Source organism: Oryza sativa, chromosome 4, assembly GCF_034140825.1.
Source record: "Oryza sativa Japonica Group chromosome 4, ASM3414082v1".
Lineage (NCBI taxonomy): Eukaryota > Viridiplantae > Streptophyta > Magnoliopsida > Poales > Poaceae > Oryza > Oryza sativa.
In genome coordinates this window covers 31,603,281-31,623,249 of record NC_089038.1, presented here as the reverse complement: position 1 = coordinate 31,623,249, position 19,969 = coordinate 31,603,281, and the positions used below count along the sequence as shown (strand labels likewise).

The window sequence follows — 19,969 nt, the reverse complement described above, 5'->3', positions numbered from 1 at the left end:
TAATATATTTACTTTTTTGGTGCCCGTTTATCGTTTCTGAATTCTGCATGACAGTTGGGTGTCCGCCATCACTATCATCTTTTATATTAGTATAGATGATTTTCGATTATCTACCTATATCTTTTTATGTTTGTTCATGGTTTCACATCAAGAATTCAGGATTGATTTGGTCTTGACTCTTGAGTAAGAGGCAAGCAACTCTGAAGTATGCAGTAGAATGCATCATTCAGCAATGCAGTGACAAAAGGAGACTGTAAAAGCTCCTGCGTGGCTAGTGGATGAATGGATGTATCAACCAGTAGGAAGAAAAAGATGAAAGCAGCTTTCCTTTGGGTAGAAGAACAGAACCTGACTTGGATTGCAAGCCTTTCATCCAGCATATATGCAGTGCAGATTGGTGTCGGTGATCGGTTCCTGCATGATAATCTGCCGACTGAAGCTTCATCTGATGATCTGCATGCCAACCGGTTTCTGAAAACATGATCTGCTCTCTCCGTTCCAGAATATAAATATTTTTGTTATGTATATAAAGTCGGTGATTGATTCTTACATGATCTATCAACCGATGTTTCATCCGCATGCCGATCAATTTCTTAAAACATAATGCTCTCTTCTTTAAAATATAAATATTTCTGACTATGTATCTGAACAAGTACGATTGAACGTATTCTTGAGAGGAACATACCATTTATACATTTTTATACAATTAATACAAAATGTATGGTGATGTATATACATGATGGGGTATTTATATATGGGACCTGTATTGTTAAGATTTTTACAGGAGATCATGAATGCCACATTGATTTGATTCAGAGCACTCAACTGGGAGAGGTAGGTCTGGGCCATCAAGAGCAACCTCCAAAGAAGACTTTGCCAGGACAATTAGTGTACACACAGTACAGTGGCACGCTCACCTGTGAGTGAGAGTGTACCATTCTTCTAGCTAGCTTCAGCCTCGCTGCTCGCTTTCAAAGCTCGGACGATCTGCAATACCCTGTCGCTGCCATGTGGGCCCATTCCAGGGTGCTGCTGCTGGGGTCCCACATATGAGTTGTGAAGGTTATGTACAAGATGGAAATCATGGAATGGGGGTATAAATGTATAATACATGTGTGTTTATGTCCTAAACAAGAGGTGCTCTTAATAACGAAATGGATAAATAGATTATAAAATATATTTTCTTCTTCTTTGTTGTTGTTGCTGCAGGAGTCACGAGGGGTTTGACACTGTTTGCTGGTGCCTGAACCCGTGTGACCGACAGTCTGTATGTCCGGCTAGTTAACCCCTCTTCTCCTCTAATCCGGCGATTTCTGAAGTAGATGGAGTAATTAATACTCCCTCCTTCCCTAAATGTTTGACACCGTTGACTTTTTTAAACATGTTTAACTGTTCGTTTTATTCAAAAACTTTTATAATATGTGTAAAACTATATGTATACATAAAAGTATATTTACCAATAAATTAAATGATAGAAAAAGAATTAACAATTACTTAAATTTTTTGAATAAGACGAACGGTCAAACATTTTTAAAAAAGTCAACGGCGTCAAATATTTTAGGATGGAGGTAGTAGATCACAAAGTACCTCGAGAAAAAAAATTAATAGACAAAATACGAGGCGATTGATCCTTAACACGCATAGACTGAGAGCGTTTATGGTTGTCACTTGTGATATCATTGGCAGTGTTTCTTAAAATTTCTACTATCTTTAAAAAAAAAGAAGCTGCTCAAAAAATAAAAAAAAAACTTGTGCTTTGATGTTTTATAATCATTCATTTTTCAGCATTAGCTTTAAATCTATAAATACAATTTAACTACAATTTTTGTTTAGTGGTGTTTTGACTGCTGATAAGCTGTAGATGAAATAATTAATAGATAAAGTAGTGAGATACATTTTGATAGCATCGTGATAAGTGATACGTAGTTTTAACCCTAAGATCTGGTGTTCAATCCCTAACATACTTATAAGTTTCTTTTTAAAAAAAAATATTTGGAGCGACGTATCTCCCACCAATTCTTTTTTCTTAAGTAGTAGTGATTAATCCTTGACACACATATGAAAAAATTATTAAAAAAATGTTCGGAGGGATTCGTATCTCCCACCAATTCTTTTTTTAAGTAATAGTGATTAATCCTTGACACACATATGAAAAAACTGCTAAAAAAGTGTCAAAGGAAAAAAAAAACTTGTGCTTTCGATGTCAGCGAGGAGAGAAGAGAAGCAAAATTAGCTGAACACCGCACGCAATCAGAGGAGGTATATAAAGGGCGCGAACACGCGCACACGCCGGCGGCGATCCAAGAACAATCCATCCATCCGATTCGCCGTTCGTCCGAGTTGGCATTCCTCCATCTCTTCTCCTCTTCTTGCGCAGCGCGCCATTGCTGCAGTCACAGATCTCTCTCTAGTCCCACCATTTTCTTTCTTGGGTGAGGAGAAGGGAGGGGGAGGGATGAAGGAGATAGTGGTTGGGTCGGTGGCGGCGGCGGCGGCGGTGGGGAGGTGGGGAGCGGCGCCGCCGCAGGCGATGCTGGAGAGGATGAAGGATTACGGGCAGGAGGGCGCGTTCGCGCTCTGGGACGAGCTCTCGCCCGAGGACCGGGAGCTGCTCGTCAGGGACATCGAGGTGAGCGAGCGAGTGAGTGAGCTCAATGCGGCTGCGAGGGTTGGGAGAGAGAGAGAGAGAGAGAGAGAGAGAGAGAGAGAGAGAGAGAGAGAGAGAGAGAGAGAGAGAGAGAGAGAGAGAGAGAGAGAGAGAGAGAGAGAGAGATTCGGTTTTGCGCCGGAATTTCGCGTCGAATGTTTGATTCTTTCGTTGGGATTGTGTTTTCTGTCGGGAGCTCTCTGTCCGTTTCTGTTTGTCAGGGACGAACTCTGCATAAGAAGTTTGATTTTTTTTCCCCTTTTTTGGCCGGAATTCTGCCTGTAAGCTCTGGTCTTTGAATGTGGTTTTTTGGTCTAAGTGTGAATTCTGCAGGAGTTGATTTATCAGTTGAAATTTTTTACTGCGGTTTGTGGGGAAAAGGAGTTTGGATTTTGAGTGATAATTTACTTCACGCTTTCACAGCTTTGTTGCCAGTGTGACCAATTATTTATCTGCTCTCCATAGGTCTTAATCTGCATTGCTTACACTGTACAATAGCTCAAGAGAAACCTGCAGCATGATTTTATTGTCATTTGAGCTTACCATTTCGACAGTGACCAATGGAGCTACATATACTGCATTTTTTTTTCAGAGCCTGGATCTTTCAAGGATTGATCGGATCATCCGGCGCTCCCTTGGATCACAAGGTGAGAGGTCTCTCAGTTGAAGGGAAAGAACAATTATCTTTCCAATGTAGAACATTAGTTAATTGTATTTTTTTATCATCGCACTTGCCTTAGTTTATTTATAGATAATGGAAGCTTTTGATGAACTCAGTCAATTACATCAAGATGATAGAACTGTACCGAGAACACTTTATCAGTAATTGCCTTAGTTTTATGGTGTGATTATGCTCTTTCTAAGTGCAGGATTCACTTTGCCCACCGTCGAGCCGGTGCCGGAGTCCAGCGTGTCCAAGGTGGAGGAGAGGTTGCCGGAGGACAAAGAACGGTGGTGGAAGAAGGGGCTGAAGGCCATTTCGGAGGGGAAGCTAGCCGTCGTCCTTTTAGCCGGTGGTCAGGTGCTCTGATGGAAAGATTACCTGAATTTGCAATTTCTATAGTTTGTGCATTGAGAAGCAGCCTCCTTATGGTTTAATTTCTTTTCATGTATGTGCAGGGGACTCGGCTTGGTAGCTCTGATCCTAAAGGATGTTTCAGTAAGTTGATTCCACTTCAATCTTTGTATATTAGTACTTGAGTTTGTACGCACAAATGTATGGATATTTGTTGAGCCAAAAAAAGAAGTGAGGTGCTCTGAATTATTTCTGTTTTACACAATCTTTTTTGTTCATAGCTCTCAGATTGTTTATTTTAGAGTGTAATAATAATGATAAATGTAGTCTACATCACCTTAATGCCATTTAATCAAAGGAAATGACATATTCTAGTTTATCTCTATCCATCCATATTAGTGTGGAATTGCTCAGTTGCTCTTTTCGATAATTCTTGGTCCAACTCTGTCTATGTATATATCATGGCTTATTTTTAACCTCTTATTTCTGCCCTTTAGGTATCGGACTTCCGTCTGGAAAGTCGCTTTTCCAACTCCAAGCTGAACGGATTTTGTGTGTTCAAAAGCTTGCTGCTCAATCAAGTGATAGTAATGTCTTTTAACCACAATTTTACTCTCTTTTTTAATTTCGTTTCACATCTTTACCCTGAAATTTGAAATAACTTGCAGGTCCAAATAACACCGTACCTATTCATTGGTATATAATGACCAGCCCCTTCACCGATGACATCACTCGCAAATTCTTCGAAAGCCGTAAATACTTTGGCTTAGAGGCAGACCAAGTAAGATCAAGTACTTTTTTTTTTCATTTGTGTTAACTATTCCAATGGAATTTCAACAAAAGATCCAACAGGATCCCCCATTCACTAGTAATGTTTAATAGGTAGGTTTGAACAGCTGAACATTTTCTTGGCAGGTGACATTTTTCCAACAAGGCACCCTTCCATGTGTTTCTGCTGATGGCAGATTTATTATGGAGACACCATACAAGGTACCATCTTCTATTATTTTTCTAATCTTCCACTGATTGATCTTGTATTACTAGGAGGTGATACTGCGGTTTGTAACAACTTGATTTTCGAGTTTGACACATGGTCTGAGATCTCACAATTCAAGTGCAATTGTGATACCTACAAATATTGTTTTGATGCTGCCTATTTAAAATGTTAAATGATGGCATTCTTTTTTTTTTTCACATGCTCTGTTCGAAACCAGGTAGCAAAGGCTCCTGATGGCAATGGTGGAGTTTATGCTGGTAATCTCCCAAAAAGATGTATTGTATTTCTAGTTGTAGTGTTGCATGGTCATTTCTGATGCCTGGTTTTCACTACTGCAACATCCTACAGCCCTCAAGTCCAGAAGGTTGCTGGAAGATATGTCTTCACGGGGTGTAAAGTATGTAGATTGCTACGGGGTTGACAATGCACTGGTGAGGACATTAACTTCCCCATAGGATAATCCATATAACCTTCTGCGTTTTCTCCTCATTCGCTTATCAATATTATGTATGCAGGTCCGCGTTGCTGATCCGACGTTCCTAGGTTACTTCATAGACAAAGCTGTATCTTCTGCTGCAAAGGTTGTTAGGAAGGTACAGTCAAATACTTCTCATGCTTCATATCATTAATCCAATATGCACCATGTTGATAGTAAATAATATGCTGAACAGGCTTACCCACAAGAGAATGTTGGAGTATTTGTTCGACGAGGACGTGGTGGACCTCTCTCTGTAGTTGAGTATAGTGAAATGGACGCAGCTATGGCTACTGAAATTAATCAGTCAACGGGACGCCTTCGTTATTGTTGGAGCAATGTATGTTCTATCCTTTGTTTCTCAATCCCTCCTGGTTGCACTTTCTCTTGAGGTGTATAACAACCGCATGTTCTTATCTCACTGCAGATTTGCTTGCATATGTTCACTTTGGATTTTTTGAATCAAGTAGCAAACAGCCTTGAGAAGGACAGTACGTGAGTGCTTCTATAACTGTTTTAAGTCTGAAGCAGTAGGAATTCATTGTGTTTACTTTCTTTGCAAATTACAGTAGTTATCTATTTTCTCGTTATGCCCCTCTTACTCTTCCTAAGAAAGTGAGAGCCATGTTTAAAACTGCAAGCTCCATCATTCATTCTATTGTATTTGTAGCACATGAAATTTACAAAACTTTTGTGTCCAGTTATCATCTTGCTGAGAAGAAGATCCCTTCCATCCATGGGTACGCAATGGGCTTGAAGCTTGAACAGTATATATTCGACGCGTTCAGTTACTCCCCATCCACAGCACTTTTTGAGGTTCAACTTCTCAGTCGCCTATGCTCTTATAACATTCTAGATGTCATGCTGTGTCTTTTTGTTATGATTTTGAGAAACTCATCGGTATACATATCTGAAAATTCAGGTTTTGCGGGAGGAGGAATTTGCGCCTGTAAAGAATGCGAATGGCGCGTCTTATGATACCCCTGATAGCGCAAAGCTGATGCTGCTTCGTCTCCATAGTAGATGGGTAGTTGCTGCTGGTGGCTTCTTGACCCATTCTGTCCCATTGTACATGACAGGTAAATTTTCTCCTGTCCAATACATTCAGAAACTTGCCAAGAACAAAAAACAAGGAAAAATGATATTTTCTTTTACTAATATTGTCATGATTGATTTTGCTTGTAGGTGTGGAAGTTTCTCCACTTAGCTCCTATGCTGGAGAAAACTTGGAAGCCATTTGCCGCGGACGGACATTCCATGCGCCGAGTGAGATTTCCTTCTAGGTGACCTGTGACACAAACAGCTCTGTAACTTCAAATTTGTGGAACAGTGGCAGAGAAAGGATTGCAGGATTTCATCTCAAACAGAAAAAAAAAAAAGATCACAGGGTTTCCATTTTCCCTATGTCATGGGATGAATGGATGCTGTACAGTTCAGTGAGCTCCTCAGATATTGGCCGGGTTGTTTTATGTTGTGTCATCTGTGAGTATTGTAATGTAGCCCCCAAAATTCTAAGGCCATCTTGATTTTCACACAAAAACATTTGTGTGGCAGTGCCATTTTGGTTTCTCCTGTAGTCCTGTGTTGCTCCCATGTAATCTGTAGATGTTTTTTCCCCCTTCAAAACAATATAGATCTTTGAATGCCCATGATTTCATTTCAGAGAAACATGCATTTGAACTGTCCAACTCTCTGAATATTCAGGGAACCAGCAGGATACCGGGAGCTCCGGCAGGAAAGAAGCTCAGTGCGGTGTTCTTGCAGCTTAATTAGCCGCTATACCAACACCCAACTAATCATCACAACAACCTGCACATCGCGCGAATCAAACTGGAAAAGCATTTGGCATTTGACTATGGATCATCACGCTATGCAAATTAAAATGGCAGTGATTTCTCGTCTTGGATCGGTGCCAGGAGTGGAGGGAAGCGATCATACGAGAATTGCATGTCTGAACTCTTACTGAAAAGGTGACGAATTTTCAGAGCTGTGTTTTTCATGGTGAAATGGTAATCTCAGTTTTTTTTATCCTGAGAGTAATGGTGATCTCATGGTGAAATGCTTATATTTTGATAAGGGGGAGTAGCAGCCTAGCAGGTCAACATTCGCAAGTTCATACTTCCTCTATCCTAGTAAAATATAGTAACCTAAAACCAGATTAGACACGTCCAAATACTAGGATAATAGCATGCATGATTGCTATATTCTGGAACTACTAAGAGCAAGTTTAATAGTATAGCCCACTACTAGCTCCAATTCATCTATAGCTAATCCATTAGCTCATTCATAGAATAGTTACATACTACACTATTAATATCTGGTCCCACCTGTCATACACACGCTGCGTCTTGGAGTCCATGCTACAGCTGGCTACAAATCTGTAGCCCGCTGCCCTTCTGTCTCCTCATTTATCTGCTTAAAATATGTTTGCAGCTGATTTATAGCCTGCTATTGTACCTGCTCTAAGGGAGTATCTTATTTCCTTGCAAAGATTAGGTGCGACAGGAAGATGTCAGGTCCACTGATAAACTTCTCAAGCTGGTCCCCTTGTCATTGAACACCTGATTTTGCTCAGGTTATAGAGAACCCTATTCAGAATCTCAGTCATGCAAACGCTGAACAAGCAAGTATTCTCGAGTCACACGGCCATGGGATCACAGCATATCGAGCAAAACAGGCATCTTAACAAAACTTTGCATAGAGTAGATTCCATAAAACATGTTCAGATGACAAGACTTCGTTTAGTTGAGAACAATATCCAAATCGAAAGGGTCAAAACACCACGCCCTGCCAGGACTTCAAGCAAAAGGATCTGCCTATAAACTACCCATGAATATGAGAGTACAAGCTCAGGCTGCGGTAAAGGCCTTCTTGCCACCGCTGCCGCCGGTGGATCCAGCTGGGATGACCTTCAGGACGTTGAACCTCACAGTTTTCGACAGCGGCCTGTTGAAAATGCAGAAATTGTACTTCAGCAACCAAATCTCATAGTACTAGCTGGGTGAACTGACAATGTTTGAACTAATAGCACCTCTGTTATTTAAGATGATTCTAAGGAGTCAAAAACTAAGGTATGGGAGTTAAGTTTTACCTGCACTGGCCAATGATGACATGGTCACCTTCCTTGACACGGAAGCATGGGGAGACGTGAGCCGGAATGTTGGAATGCCTCTTCTCATACCTGCAACCCAAGTCAGAAATGGGGAAAAAAAAGGAAAAGAAACATAAGTAGAATCCATAATTGTTTACTTGCCTCTGATATTTCTTCACAAAGTGGAGGTAGTTCCTGCGAACAATGATAGTCCTGTTCATCTTAGCACTATGGCATGTTCCAGCAATGATTCTGCCTCTGATAGAAACAGTTCCAGTGAATGGGCACTTCTTATCAATGTATGTCCCTGCAAGGAATTGTAATTAATCAACTGCTCAGTACTTGAAAGAATTAGCATAAAAGAAATAGCATTATTCAGCTGCATTTAAATTACTAGTCAAACATACCAGCAACAGTGTATCAAAAGAATTTAAGAAATACTGTCAACTGATGACAAGCAACGATTCTTTCAGAAACAATTTTTAATGTTCATAATGCACTACAAATCACTTCAGTGGTAACAGTAAAACAAACCATAATTCTTCTCTACAGCACACAAAAGATAGTAAGCAAGAATCTAAAATGTAATGAATTGGAATTCTGGTAACAGCTAAACAAAGAAGCAAGACTCTATTGTACCTTCAATTGCTTCCCTGGGAGTCTTGAAGCCAAGGCCAATGCTCTTCCAGAAACGGTTGCCACCCTTACCTGGCTTCTTACCCTTGCCAGACTTCTTTGAGCTAAAATCAAGCAGAAAAACATTGTCAAGACGTGTGAATTGCTCACAGAATAGTACATAATTGATTGAAGGAGCAGCAGAACCCTACCTGAGGAAAACCTTTGGCTGCTTCAGGAATGCCTTCTCAGTCTGCACAACAGGAATGGATGTAAAACATCAATACTACACAAAATCTGCTAGAACCACCTGCATCACTCGTTTGCATGAACAAATGGGAAACAAGATAACAAACCTATATCTAACTCTGTAACAGATAAGCTCCACACTAACCACAAAACTGCACCTGGCATTTGCTACCATGAACATGGCTCACAAGTCACAACATATCAAGTGAGAGTTGAGAATGGTACTATGCAAACCCACCGCCCAACTACTCCCATATCTAACAAGAAAACCTCAACAAACTCATGAGACTAGGCTAGAACCCCAAATCAAATCTACAATCGACAATAATGACCAACATACTGATGTGCAAGGCTACCAAACCAGTTTTCACTCCCTACAATTCCAGGCCAAATCACGCAATACCACTGAGCAACACCGACAAGAAGATCCGAGTCACATAACAAGGACACCATAGAACTGACCCTAAGCAAGCGACGGAGAAGCTCGAGGGTAAGACTAGGAGGAGCCTTACCTGCTCAGCCATGGCTGCCGCGGAGGGGTATCGACCGGCGGGCGGGCGGCGGCGGCGGCGCGCGGGGGATCCGGAGAGGCGGGAGGGGAGGGGAGTGGAGACGAGGCTTTGCTAAGAAGGAGGTAGCGGCGCGGAGGCAAACCCTAGCGATGCAGATACACCCCTCTCTATATGGGCCGTAAATATCGGCCCAAGAAGGCCCAAACTCCGGCCGGGAAGAAGCTCAGAGCGGTGTTCTTGCAGCTTTACCACTAACAATCATCACCCCAACCTGCACTTCGTGCGAATTAAACTTCAAGCATTACTCATTTGATGGATCGTCTATGCTAAAAAAAAATGGCAGTGATTTCTCGTTAATTTGTGGTCGATCGCATCGTCTTGGAGTGCAAGACTGTAGCAGTTATACGAGACTGAACATTTTTCGTTGATCTGAACTCTAATTCTCTGAAGGACAAAGGTGAACATTTCAGAGTTGTGTTTGATTGTGAAATGTAAATGGTGTACCAGGCTAACATTTCAGATATTCGAACATTTCAGAGTTGTGTTTGATTGTGAAATGTAAACGTTGTACCAGATATTAGCATCCTCCCAAAGCTTAGGTGCGATAGGAAGATGTCAGGTCCATTGATAAACTTATAAGATTCAAGCCTTGTCAAAAAAACTGAATTAGGTCAGGTTTGGGTTTGGGAAAACCTTATTCAGAATCTCAGTCATGCACAGGCACAGGATATCCACCAATACTCTTTCGAAGAAACACAACAAACAAGCGAACACATAGCCAGCCAGGAAAATCAAGGATCACAGCATATCGAGCATTAACAGGCATCTTAACAAAACTTTGCATAGAGTAGATTCCATAAACACGTTCTGATGAAAAGACTTCGTTTTGTTGGGAACAATATCCAAATCGATAGGGTCAAAACACCAGCCCTGCCAGGACTTCAAGCAAAAGGATCTGTCTATAAACTACCCATGAATAATGCGAGTACAAGCTCATGCTGCGGTGAAGGCCTTCTTGCCGCCGCTGCCGCCGGTGGATCCAGCTGGGATGACCTTCAGGACGTTGAACCTCACAGTTTTCGACAGCGGCCTGTTGAAAATGCAGAAATTGTACTTCAGCAACCAAATCTCATAGTACTAGCTGGGTGAACTGACAATGTTTGAACTAATAGCACCTCTGTTATTTAAGATGATTCTAAGGAGTCAAAAACTAAGGTATGGGAGTTAAGTTTTACCTGCACTGGCCAATGATGACATGGTCACCTTCCTTGACACGGAAGCATGGGGAGACGTGAGCCGGAATGTTGGAATGCCTCTTCTCATACCTGCAAGGTGGGAGGTTTGCACCCTATGTTAGAACGGAGAAAAGGAAAGGAAACATAAGTATATAATCCATGGTAGTTTACTTGCCTCTGATATTTCTTGACAAAATGGAGGTAGTTCCTGCGAACAATGATAGTTCTGTTCATCTTGGCACTGTGGCATGTTCCAGCAATGATTCTGCCTCTGATAGAAACAGTTCCAGTGAATGGGCACTTCTTGTCAATGTATGTCCCTGGAAAGAATTGCAGTTAATCAACTGTTCAATACTTAAAACAAATAGTAGCATTTATCTCAGGTCTGTAATATTCAGATGAATTTAAATTGCTAGTCAAACATACCGGCAATAGTGTATAAAAACAACTTAACAAATACTGTCAATGCATGACAAACAACTGTTCTTTCAGTGACAATTTTAAAGTTAACGCACTACAAATCATTCAGTGGCTACAGTGAAAACACCAAAGTTCTTCTGTACAGCATACAACTTTTAGACAGAATCAGCTAAACAAAGAGGCAAATAACCTATTGTACCTTCAATTGCTTCCCTGGGGGTCTTGAAGCCAAGGCCAATGCTCTTCCAGAAGCGGTTGCCACCCTTGCCTGGCTTCTTACCCTTGCCAGACTTCTTTGAGCTAAAATGAAGCAGAAAAACATCGTTAAGACATGTGAACTGCTCACAGAATACATAAAGCATTGAAAGAGCAGAAGAACCCTACCTGAGGAAAACCTTTGGCTGCTTCAGGAAAGCCTTCTCAGTCTGCACAACAGAAATGGATGAAAAACATCAACACTCTACACAACATAGCTAGAACCACTTGCATCACTTATTTGGATTGAACAAATGGGAAACAAGAATACAAATCTGTATCTAATTCAGTAGCAGATAAGCTCCACATCAACCATAAAAGAAGTTAAAACGTGACAAACACACAACTGCAGCATCACGAATATTAAGCACAGACCTATCATTCGTTACCATGAACACGGCAGCGGTAATGAACCCAAACATCGAATACATCCACGGTTGCGTTAATCTATTGGAACATCTCAGCAAAACTTCGATCCAGTAACAATATCTCAGCAAAACTTCGATCCAGTAACCCAAAACTTCTATTGCTAATTTAACACGAGAGAATTACGAGTACCGATATAACAAACCCACCGTTCAACAAATCCACATCTAACAAGAAGACCTCAACAAATTCATGACACTATCACACGAACTTTCCATCGCTAGCGTTCCAGCCCAAATCACGAGAACTGAGAAATCGAGTCTCACATCGCAACACGCGCATCACATGGCAACGCGCCCCCACCTAGAACTGACTCCTATAGCAAGCGACGGAGAAGCTCGACGGAAGAACAGGAGGTGCCGGGCCTTACCTGCTCAGCCATGGCTGCGGGGCGAGGGTGACGACCGGCGAGTCGGCGGCGGCGGCGGCGGCGCGGGGAGTGGAGGCGAGGCTTGCGAAGGAGGATGCGGCGGCGCGGAGGTAAACCCTAGTGAGCCACTCTTTATAGCGCAGCGCCGCGGGTGTCAAATATGCAGATACACCCCTCCCTTTACGGGCCACAAAACCTCAAGCCCAATAAGGCCCAAACTCCGGGCCATCACGGATCTACATGGGTCCTCGGCCCGTGTACGCAACCTCCGCTTCATCACGCCCGTTCGTCGCGGACGGTGCAATGTGGACCGTCCGATCGCGGCGATCGGTTGATCCTGGCCGTCCGTGTGGCGCCATAGGGGGCGAGAGAGGGGATCTCTCTCCCCTCGGCTGCAGTTTCGCATTATTCCGACTTCGCCGTCGTTCTCCTCCCGTCGCGGCGAGCCCACGGCGGCCGCGGCGCCGCCGGAGAGGAGCGGAGAGTGGTGATCCGTCGCGGAATTCGGGTGATCCCTTCCATTTCGTCCTAGTTCGCTCCGTGCTGTATAGCCTGTGAGCAGTCGAATCCCTTATTTTGCTACATTTGTGGAATTGATCGAGTTTGTGTGTTTTTTGATTGGATAATTTTGTGGTTTGGGAAGAAATGGTGATGGTGGTTTCGTTGGTGTTGTGCAGTTGCTGTGGGGATAATGGCGAATCTGCAGCCCTCGCTTTCCATTCCGCCCTCCTTCGCCGGGGCCTCGCCGCCATCGCCTTCTCCGATCGGCGGCGGTGGCGTGGGCGGCGGGGTGGGGCAGCCAGCCAAGGATATGAAGATGGCGTCGGCGGAGCAGCTGGTGCTCGACCTCTGCGACCCCGAGCTTCGCGAGAACGCCCTCCTCGAGCTCTCGAAGGTCCAGCGCGCGTTCTTCTAGGGTTCTATAGCCTACCCTATCTGGGGCACTGGTGGTAATTTGTGGAATTCACACTGCCTGTGGGGGAAGGTTTCGCCTTAGCATTGTGAATGTCAATGGTTTTTTTAGGGTTGGTGAATGGTGATTTGGTGTTAGGGTTACCGTATGGTTGATGCGCATCTATCATGAAATGGGCTATTACACTACGTTTTGATCAAGATAACATTAGCATCTCTAATTATTGTGGTCGGTGAAACTTCCCGGCTTCCCGCTAGATTACCATTATTATTGGGTAGCACAATAGCGAATTAGACTCAGTTTATTATGGGTAGCCTTCGAGAGTTCCATTAACTCTTTAAGGCGTTTTACGCTGTAAAGTGTTTATACAGATTACCGCTCATACACACAGACCTGGATTGTAGATTTACCATATTCCAGAGCAGATGGCTTCATTGTCAACAGCAATGTTTTGCTAAAGAAAATTTTAGAACCCTATGTTCTTTGTAGTAACTAATTTAGAAATTTTTGTTTTGTACCTAATTAGTTCTGTAATTTTCCTGATCAAAATAATTGTAGACTTCATGTTCCAGTCATTAACATGATAAGCCAGTTTATTTGGTCAAAAAAAATTCAATCCTTTCTTTTCAGAAAAGAGAGATATTTCAAGATCTGGCCCCACTTCTTTGGCATTCTTTTGGAACAGTTGCTGCACTTCTTCAGGTCTGCATGATTCCCCTGTTCGTATATGTTTACAATTTGCATGCTTGAAGATTAAACTCACAAATAATTTATAGTTTTAATCCTACTCTCAAGTCATCAGTTTGCTGTTGAGGTCAAATATTGTATGCTGTTCAAATTAGCACTTGTTGCTTAGAATCCAAACTTACTCAAATTTCAGCAATCTTACTCACTTGGTGCATCCATACTTGCCAACACATACAGGAAATTGTGTCAATCTACTCTGCACTTTCACCCCCAACATTGTCACCAGGTGCATCGAACCGAGTCTGCAATGCACTTGCACTTCTTCAGGTACATAATCTTATGAAATAGGGCGGTAATGCTGGAAAAGTTGTCTTCTGGTTGCTTGCATTTCATGATGTATTTTACAGTAGAAATTGCCTTTTGAGTTACCCAAGTTGGATTTATGACATAGATTTGCTGATTAACTCTTTCTTTTTTGCTTTTCAAAAATAATTTCAGTGTGTTGCATCTCACCCTGAGACCAGGATCCTTTTCTTAACTGGTAATGGTCATGGTCCTTTGCATCTCTGTCTCTCATATGCGTGTATGATCATGCTTTTGTAATCTATATTTGACGTATCCTAATTCCTAAATGTGTAGTACTAGTGTTTGAAACTCATGAAGATGAAGATAAAGTTGGAGCACGTAAAACAAGATAGCTATTAGCACATGATTAATTAATTTTTAATTATTACAAACTTGACAGATAGATATATTTGATATTTTAAAGCAACATATATATAGAAAGTTTTCGCACGAAACACACAGTTTATTAGTTTGAAAAGCGTGCTAACAAAAATCGAGGTAAAGTCTTAATCTTCATAAGAAAATAACACACTAAAGAACCTTTTAGCTCTTGTTTTTGTTTCTGTGAAAAATTCCATTTCCCTCTCTCATTTTCTTTTGTTCTTTTCAGCTCATATTCCCCTGTACCTGTACCCATTCTTGAATACTACCAGCAAGACAAGACCTTTTGAATACCTGCGACTCACCAGCCTGGGTGTCATCGGTGCACTTGTTAAGGTAATTCATCTATGTAGTTACATGAGTTAATCGTTTAAACAGTGATACGAACATGATATATATTACAATTGACACATTTCAGTAATTCTATTCTGCCATCTTGGCGAAGAGCCATGTTATTATTATTCAGTAGTTAGGCATGAGGCCTTATAAGAATGCATCCTTCTTGTATTAGGCAGAACAGCAAGCATAAATTGTAAGCAAAAGATTTCCAAGATCCTCGTGGTAACCAGCCATTTACTTCTGTTTAGTGGTTTGCCTGGTTCCTGTAGCACTGTAACTACCAAGTATCCATGTTTTTTTTGGGGGGGAATGATGTGGGGTTGTAGAAATTTGAATTAAGTTTGGATGCAAACCAATTTTATATATAAGTAGACACAGAGCTTGGTTATTGGAAACTAGCCCTCTGGCAGGGTTCTGAGGAAAAATGCACAAAACAGAATTTGTAACCTTGTAATATGTTGAATTACTTTGAAACAAACATGTGTACTCTTTGATGTTTTCTACCTTCTTTTTTTCGTGTTGAACTGGTTTTAGATATTTTTCCTTCAAATGGAATTAAAGCTTCTTTCACATGTAATACACGCAGGTTGATGATACTGAAGTTATCAGTTTTCTGCTGCAAACTGAAATAATTCCTCTGTGTTTGCGTACCATGGAAATGGGAAGTGAGCTGTCAAAAACTGTATGTCGCTAACCATCTCATGTTTATCTAAATACCATCATCTTTTTCTTCTTTAAGTATGTGATGATGCTGTCTGAAGTTTGTGTGTAATTTTTTTTTTTGTTACCATGAATCGTAGCTTGGCTAGGTTAAAATTTCTGCTACCATGAATAATGATAGCCTGTCCAGGTTAGTGTGAAGTAAGCCACCTGTCATCTTTAGAATCTTCTTATTACAGGCTGCCGCTCATCTTTGGAATTTTCTTGTTCTCAACCAGGCTTCCCTTTGTTAAGCTCAAATGCCACCTTTCGTTTTATAAGCCTAAAAGGTGGATTGTGCTATATGTATTGAGAGGAGGTTGGCAATTTGGCAACTATATGGTGCTGCCACTTTTAATTCCATTTTTTTATGACCCAAACCTAACTGTTTAAACTTGGTAGGTATAGTTAAGTTTGTACACAGGTACACAGGTATAGTTAAGTTGGTAGCTCATGAGGAACTTAAGCTTCTTTTGTTGATGAGAGCTCAAAGTTCAAATGAGGCCAGAAATAAATCTCATTTGCCAAGCTAGGCCTAATGAACCATTATTATTTCACTGATTTAGTCAAATATTTTTGTAGGTGGCCACCTTCATTGTTCAGAAGATTCTCCTCGATGATGTTGGATTGCGCTACATTTGTGCCACTGCTGAGCGTTTCTTTGCTGTAGGCAGTGTTTTAGCAAACATGGTGGTTTCACTTGCTGAGCAGCCTTCCACAAGGTTGCTGAAGCACATTATCCGATGTTACCTTAGGCTGTCAGACAATTCCAGGTCTGTGCTGCCATTTGTGTGCTATCAAATTATTTTACTTAAATATTCTGAACAGGCTATTTTTTTCTACGCGGCGTCTATGCAGGGCATGTGCTGCACTACAAACTTGCCTCCCTGACATGCTGAAGGATGGCACGTTCAATAACTGTCTTAGGGTGAGTGATATTAACCCATCAGCTGCCACCAATTTCTTATTCCTGTACTTGATAAATTAATACTAAATGAAAGGTTTGAAACACCAACTTTTGACAACCACAGGATGATCCTACAACAAGGCGCTGGCTCCAGCAATTGCTTCTTAATGTGACAGGCGCAGGCATGGGAGCTGCTCCTCAGCCAGGCCTGGATCACATGATGGGGATATAAATCAGTCTGATTGCTGCAATTCACAACAATAATAACCTTATCTACCCGTGAATTGCAAGTAGGGAAGATCTCCTAGGTATTTAGGCTAGAAATAGGTAGCATGGTTAGTCCAACCTTCGAAAACAAGAGGAACTGTTTGTGTGTTAGTGTCATTGGCTGTTAAGGGTGCTGTGCTTATTCTTTAATGCTGTGGAAACAAGGACAGCAAGAAAGCTCCTTTTTATGTTCTTGCACCAGAACTGCTTTTGCTTTGACAGTTCCAACGTTTAAGAAAAAAAGAGGAAGAGTTTAGGTTTGATAATTGATTCCATGAGGAGCATACACGAAAGAAGACTATGTTGTATGCTGCCTTTGGGTGATGATGTTTAATTGTGGTGTGATGTGCAACCGTTTACAAGTAATGTTTGTACAGGCCAGCCATGTCGTAGGCTGTCTTTGTATATAACTCATGTGTACCTACACCCTCCTAAGTATCCTCTCAAAAACAAAAACAAGTGTGCATATTCTGCTAAAATTTAATAAGATGTAGAGTATGGTACTTTATCAAATGACCATGCTACATCTAGTCAACGCCTAGAGCATGATAGATAGAAGTGCGCTCACCATGGAATATCTTTATATATTTGAATCCCGCTAGCTTTTTAAAGTTTAACATGCAAATCTATCAAAATATTTTAAATCACATACAAATATAACATAGCATTTATTATTTAATACATTCTAGAGCTTAATATATAAGCATATCGAATTATCACCCCATATCATTTCCACTTTATTTCATTTCTGCAATATGCAGCATACATTCATCCATGTATTTCTCCATGTATTTCCTAGCAAGACCTGAGACATCAACTAATTATTTACTACAGAAAAGAGGTCGTGAAAATTTAACTTCGGTCTCAAATCTATTATTTTAGAATGTGTTACAGGTATAGTCGCATATTACAATACATTCACCAGAGTGTGTATGCGGTCTATATGCGTGGCGTGTTCTCGTCTATATGGCCTGCATATGTAACGGTGATAAGCTCATGTGTTACGGTATAGTGCGTGTATGCGGTCTGCATATGTAGTGGTGTGTCTCGCGTAATCAGGAGAAAAAGAAAACTATCTACTAGAAAATGTAGCAAAAATTACTTCTTCTTTTTTCTTCTTTGTTACAAAAGGACAAGGAAAACGAAGGATGAAACCCCGGATCATCTCCACCTCGACGGCTGGCTGGCTGGCTCCACGTCGGACCCCATCTCTCTCCCACACACACGCCTTCGCCTTCGCCTTCGCTGCACCCATCGGAGCCACTCAATTCTCCCTCCCCAAGAACATCCCAATGGCCAATTTGGAAGCTTCTACTACATGGAGCTCGTAGGCGAAGGAATCCGCTACTTGTAGGCTAGCCAGAAAGATCAAGAAAGGCGCGCCATGGCTTTCCTCCTCCCCAAGCTCACCACGCCGTCCTGCAAGTCGCCGCCGAGCCCGCTCAAGTCGCAGCTCGGCCTTCCCGGCGGCGGGAAGCTCCAGCCGGCGCAGGCCGTGGCACCGAGCCACCTCAACCTCCTGCTCCTGCTCGGCGCCTCGCAGCAGGAGGCCGCCGCCGTCCCGACGCCCAAGAGCCGGAGCAAGAACGGTGGCGGCCGGAGCGGCGGCGGCGGCGGGGAGGACCCGCGGAGGTCGGATTATTACCTCAACCTTGGGACGGCGGTGCGCACGCTGCGGGACGACCTGCCGGCGGTGTTCGTCCGGGAACCCAACTACGACATCTACCGGTAAAAATTAATCTTCGCTAATTACTTTCTTCGTATTATCGTTATTGCTATAGATTTTGAGTTTGTTACTTTTGCTTATTATTATCGTTGTTGCTGTAGTGAGAATTTTTAGTTTGCTAGTTCGTCAGTGAATAAATGTCCATGGGGAACTGAAGCTGAAAGCTTCCACTAAAACTGGGCTGAAGTTTTCAGTGTTTGTGCTAGTTGGCTAATCATGGAAAATGATGTGTCAGTCAACATAGAAACGGAGGAAATGATTGGTAGAATGATAATTTATCATTGTCAAGATTTCCATTAAAAGAGAGTGTCATATTCAAGATTGATAATTGAATCAACTGATAAACATGGAGACTGAGAATTGAATCAACTGATAAGTTTACACTTTCAGAGAGCAGTGACAGGTAGCAGTCCATATATCACCAGCAATTACAGCAGTTTGTGTAACCAAATGATTCTTGATTCTAGTCATGTATGAAGAACACTAGTTGTTGACTTGACAAGTGTACTTCTTGTAGTTTCATATTTATATTATTTTTGTTGATATATTCTACAGTTATTCTTGTAAAATGGGCACTAAAAACACTCTTTGCATCACACTGCAGTGAAGATATAACATTCGTCGATCCGTTGAACACTTTCCATGGAATCGACAACTACAAGACAATCTTCTGGGCTCTCAGATTCCATGGGCGCCTACTCTTCCGTGAAATCGGGCTTGACATATCACGCATTTGGCAACTGACAGAGAACTCGATAGTTGTCCGGTGGGAGCTGTGGGGAACCCCGCGTGTCCCGTGGGAATCATACGGTTGCTTCAGTGGCACCTCGAGATACAAGGTCGACAGGAACGGGAAGATTTACGAGCACAAAGTCGATAATTTGGCACTGGACTTTCCCCGGCCAGCAGCCAAAGTAGGCAGCATTGCTGACATTGTCGTCGCCTCATGCCCACCAAGCCCCAATTTGACGTTCTGGGACATGGTTGGGAGTACTGGTGATGGGTGCTCATGGGCAAATCTCTACCAGGCGGTGGTGGAAACCGTGGAGCGGGAAGGCAATGATCCTGCTGGCATTGCCATTGAAGGTCTGCTTACTTGTTCATAGGATGGAATGAGCTTCAGGGCTAGCTGCTTGGTAGTGAGCTTTCTTAGGGAAGATGTATAGAAGGTGGATACATAAATCATAATGCTATTAATCTTGGTACACTGTAGCTCTAGAATAACAATTTTAGATACAATACATGGTAGATAACTATGTCTCAGAATCTTTGCTACGCATTCTAGAATGTATCTACCAGTCTCTTAAGTCTCAAAAGTTAATGGCTATTCTTAGCAGGTCTTTCAATATCCTAAATTATGAAAATGAAGGTTGCCAAAATGCCAACTTGCCATGAACA

The 19,969-nt window shown here is 42.0% G+C and overlaps 5 protein-coding genes across 6 annotated transcripts; 3 read left to right on the top strand and 2 right to left on the bottom strand.

The window, feature by feature from the left end:
* Positions 1 to 2,294: 2,294 nt before the first annotated feature.
* Positions 2,295 to 6,781, top strand: LOC4336977 (UDP-N-acetylglucosamine diphosphorylase 2). Its single transcript, XM_015777971.3, has 15 exons — positions 2,295 to 2,629; positions 3,240 to 3,294; positions 3,517 to 3,668; positions 3,767 to 3,806; positions 4,160 to 4,249; positions 4,331 to 4,443; positions 4,578 to 4,652; positions 4,877 to 4,916; positions 5,008 to 5,090; positions 5,175 to 5,252; positions 5,331 to 5,474; positions 5,562 to 5,629; positions 5,836 to 5,950; positions 6,057 to 6,213; positions 6,320 to 6,781. Exons 1-15 carry the CDS (start codon positions 2,456 to 2,458, stop codon positions 6,415 to 6,417), a joined length of 1,482 nt encoding a protein of 493 aa, XP_015633457.1. The 5' UTR covers positions 2,295 to 2,455; the 3' UTR covers positions 6,418 to 6,781.
* A 1,035-nt stretch (positions 6,782 to 7,816) lies between these two features.
* Positions 7,817 to 9,731, bottom strand: LOC4336976 (small ribosomal subunit protein uS17). The gene is made up of 6 exons (XM_015781147.3): positions 9,602 to 9,731; positions 9,053 to 9,093; positions 8,865 to 8,965; positions 8,388 to 8,532; positions 8,226 to 8,315; positions 7,817 to 8,080 (listed from the first exon to the last, which is right to left on the bottom strand). The coding sequence occupies exons 1-6, from the start codon at positions 9,611 to 9,613 to the stop codon at positions 7,984 to 7,986; spliced, it is 486 nt and encodes a 161-aa protein (XP_015636633.1). The 5' UTR covers positions 9,614 to 9,731; the 3' UTR covers positions 7,817 to 7,983.
* A 678-nt stretch (positions 9,732 to 10,409) lies between these two features.
* Positions 10,410 to 12,441, bottom strand: LOC4336975 (small ribosomal subunit protein uS17). Its single transcript, XM_015781146.3, has 6 exons — positions 12,308 to 12,441; positions 11,641 to 11,681; positions 11,456 to 11,556; positions 11,012 to 11,156; positions 10,837 to 10,926; positions 10,410 to 10,691 (listed from the first exon to the last, which is right to left on the bottom strand). The coding sequence occupies exons 1-6, from the start codon at positions 12,317 to 12,319 to the stop codon at positions 10,595 to 10,597; spliced, it is 486 nt and encodes a 161-aa protein (XP_015636632.1). The 5' UTR covers positions 12,320 to 12,441; the 3' UTR covers positions 10,410 to 10,594.
* Positions 12,442 to 12,602: 161 nt separating this feature from the next.
* LOC4336974 (uncharacterized) lies at positions 12,603 to 17,111 on the top strand. 2 transcript variants are annotated; one of them, XM_015778044.3, is made up of 10 exons: positions 12,704 to 12,861; positions 12,985 to 13,202; positions 13,851 to 13,922; positions 14,145 to 14,234; positions 14,406 to 14,448; positions 14,863 to 14,969; positions 15,559 to 15,654; positions 16,254 to 16,444; positions 16,530 to 16,599; positions 16,703 to 17,111. In XM_015778044.3, exons 2-10 carry the CDS (start codon positions 12,999 to 13,001, stop codon positions 16,808 to 16,810), a joined length of 981 nt encoding a protein of 326 aa, XP_015633530.1. In that variant the 5' UTR covers positions 12,704 to 12,861; positions 12,985 to 12,998; the 3' UTR covers positions 16,811 to 17,111. The 2 variants fall into 2 exon arrangements, with proteins under 2 accessions (XP_025880797.2, XP_015633530.1); XM_026025012.2 differs by lacking the exon at positions 14,406 to 14,448 and having other exon boundaries at positions 12,603 to 12,861.
* An 892-nt stretch (positions 17,112 to 18,003) lies between these two features.
* LOC4336973 (uncharacterized) lies at positions 18,004 to 19,950 on the top strand. Its single transcript, XM_015778522.3, has 2 exons — positions 18,004 to 18,573; positions 19,176 to 19,950. Exons 1-2 carry the CDS (start codon positions 18,230 to 18,232, stop codon positions 19,675 to 19,677), a joined length of 846 nt encoding a protein of 281 aa, XP_015634008.2. The 5' UTR covers positions 18,004 to 18,229; the 3' UTR covers positions 19,678 to 19,950.
* The last annotated feature ends 19 nt before the right edge of the window (positions 19,951 to 19,969 follow it).